We start from the raw sequence: 2441 nt of genomic DNA, 5'->3' as shown, positions 1-2441 counted from the left end.
CTTCCCTTTCCCCTTCCCTTTCCCCTTCCCTTTCCCCTTCCCTTTCCCCTTCCCTTTCCCCTTCCCTTTCCCCTTCCCTTTCCCCTTCCCTTTTCCTTTCCCTTCCTTTCCCCTTCCTTTCCTTTTCCCTTCCTTTCCCCTTTCTCTTCCATTCTCCTTCCCTTCCTCTTCCTTCCCTCTTGCCTTCCTTTCCCCTTCCTTTTCCCTTTCTTTCCCCTTCCTCTTCCTTTCTTCTTCCTTTCCTCTTCCCTTCCTTTTCCCTTCTTTTCCCTTCCTCGTCCCTTTCCATTCCCCCTTCTTTCCTTCTTTCCCCCTTCCCTCTTTCCCCCACGACAACCTCACAGTCCAGCAGCACGGGGCAGCCCTGTCGGCTGCAGTTACGCACGGCAGCTCCCGGTCCCCGCGGTGTCACAGCGGCTCACGTCACCTTGCTGGGCGCACCGAGCCTGACAGCCCCGCGGGTACGGCAGGAGATGGGTTCTCCCTTCACATCACCGCAGAGAATATGTTTTTTAACAGCGACACCCAACTTGGGGGAGATCTGATGACTTTGTCAGGGCCTTTGGAAAGCTGTTGGGGGGAGCGCCGCGTCCGCTTCTCCCAGCACCTGGGGCAGCGATGCGCGGCCACAACTTTTCCCTTTCGAGTGGAAAAACAGTCCAAGTTCGGGGGAGTTTGGGCACGCCCGGTGCGAGGACCGCCGTGCGCTGCCCCGTATGATGCTCCCTTCCTGCTGCAGGGTGAACCTGGCGCTGGCCTACACGGAGCTGACGGAGGAGCTGTGCCGCCTGCGGAACCTCAGCTCCCTGCAGAGCCAGATCCTCCGCGCGCTGCTGCAGGAGAAGAGCCTCAATGGCGGTAAGGAGGGCGGGGGGGGGCAGCCCGGGGTCACGGGCCTGCAAGAAACAGAGAGCGCTGGCTGCCCTCGTCCTGGGGTTGGTGCAGAGCTCCTGCATGCACCCGTCCTATGAGCATCCCTCCTGAGAGCGCCCATCCTGTAAGCATCCATCCTATGAGCGCCGCTCCTTGGGAGTGCCACCCCAGGGGCATCCGTCCCAGGAGCGTCCCTCCTGGTTGGGCTCATCCCATGAGCATCCCTCCTTGAGAATGCCATCCCATGGGCATCCATCCTGTGAGCCTCGCTCCTGGGAGTGCCATCCTATAAGCGTCCATCCCAGGTGTGTCCCTCCTGGGAGTGCCGTCCCGTGGGCACCCCCTCCTGCCAGGTTCCCCCCGTGCCACCCAACGTGCGCGGGGACCCTTGCCCACCTAACGGGGCTATTTCCTGTGCCCCTTCCCTCCTTCTCCCCGCAGGTCAGCGCCACTCCCCGCTGTCTCAGTGCCATTCCCCGGCCCAGCAGCGCCGCTCGCCCGCCCCTCAGTGCCCCTCGCCCGCTCCCGGCCGCCCTCCGGCCCCGCAGTGCCAATCCCCGGCGTTGCAGCGGCGCTCGCCGGCCCCGCAGTGCCAATCTCCGGCCCAGCAGCGCCGCTCGCCCGCCCCAGGACCCTGCCAGTCTCCGGCCCAGCAGCGCCGCTCGCCCGTGCCCCCCTCCAGCCCCTCGCCCGCCCCACAGCGTCGCTCCCCGGCCCCACCGCCGTGCCCGTCCCCGGCGTCGGCGTCGCCTCACCGTCTGCCCGGCGAGAGGATGGAGCTGGGCTACGCCAAACCTTCCAGCCGCCACATCAAGGCCGGCTTCCAGGGCCGCCGCAGCTACTCGGAGGTGAGCAACGTGGCCCCGTACCAGCAGAGCCGCGCGCTCTGGCTGCAGCCCGAAGCCTCCACGCTCCCCAAGCACCGGCCCTACAGCGAGGTGTACCTGGGGGGCGCGGGTGCCCCGCTGAGCTCCCGCGAGCCCTTCGAGGAGCACCTGCGCTTCGAGAAGCAGTCGTCGGATGAGGAGGACTGGGCGGACCCCGGCCCCCCCAGCCCCGAGGCGGGGGCCGTGCGCTGCGCGTCCTTCTGTGCCGGATTCCCCATCCCCGACCGGACGGCCGCTGCCTACGCCAGGGCCGAGCACGCCCAGTCCTGGCCCTCCATCAACGTAAGCGGGACCCCCACCCGCCCCCAGGGTTCCGTGCGATGGGTGGGGGGGCGGGCGGGGGTCAGGGACCCCTAACCTGCAACGGGCCTCAGTTTCCTCCACGGGTCCCCAGCCCGTGCCGTGCAAGGGAGCGGGAACGGGGGGTGACGGGGATGGGGGATGATGGGGATGGGGGATGATGGGGATGGGGGATGATGGGGATGGAGGATGATGGGGATGGGGGCTCGGCCCCGTGGGGTGGGCTCAGAGCAGCCCCTGTGCCCGCAGCTGCTGCTGGAGACGGTGGACTCGGAGATCCGGAGCTGCCCGCTGTGCCAGCTGGCCTTCCCCATCGGTTACCCGGACGATGCTTTGATAAAGCACATCGATTCGCACCTGGAGAACAGCAAGATCTGAGGC

At 66.7% G+C, this 2441-nt stretch overlaps 1 protein-coding gene across 1 annotated transcript in view; it reads left to right on the top strand.

The window, feature by feature from the left end:
• Positions 1-2438, top strand: part of TBKBP1 (TBK1 binding protein 1) — an 8137-nt gene extending 5699 nt beyond the window's left edge. Inside the window, exons 6-8 of the mRNA XM_021378103.1 lie at positions 740-858; positions 1315-2042; positions 2310-2438. Of these exons, the coding sequence (XP_021233778.1) occupies positions 740-858; positions 1315-2042; positions 2310-2438 (976 nt within the window). The remainder of the gene's footprint in view (positions 1-739; positions 859-1314; positions 2043-2309) is intronic.

Source organism: Numida meleagris, chromosome 26, assembly GCF_002078875.1.
Source record: "Numida meleagris isolate 19003 breed g44 Domestic line chromosome 26, NumMel1.0, whole genome shotgun sequence".
Lineage (NCBI taxonomy): Eukaryota > Metazoa > Chordata > Aves > Galliformes > Numididae > Numida > Numida meleagris.
Note: the sequence above shows the minus strand (reverse complement) of the source record. Positions and strands in the feature narration are given on the sequence as shown.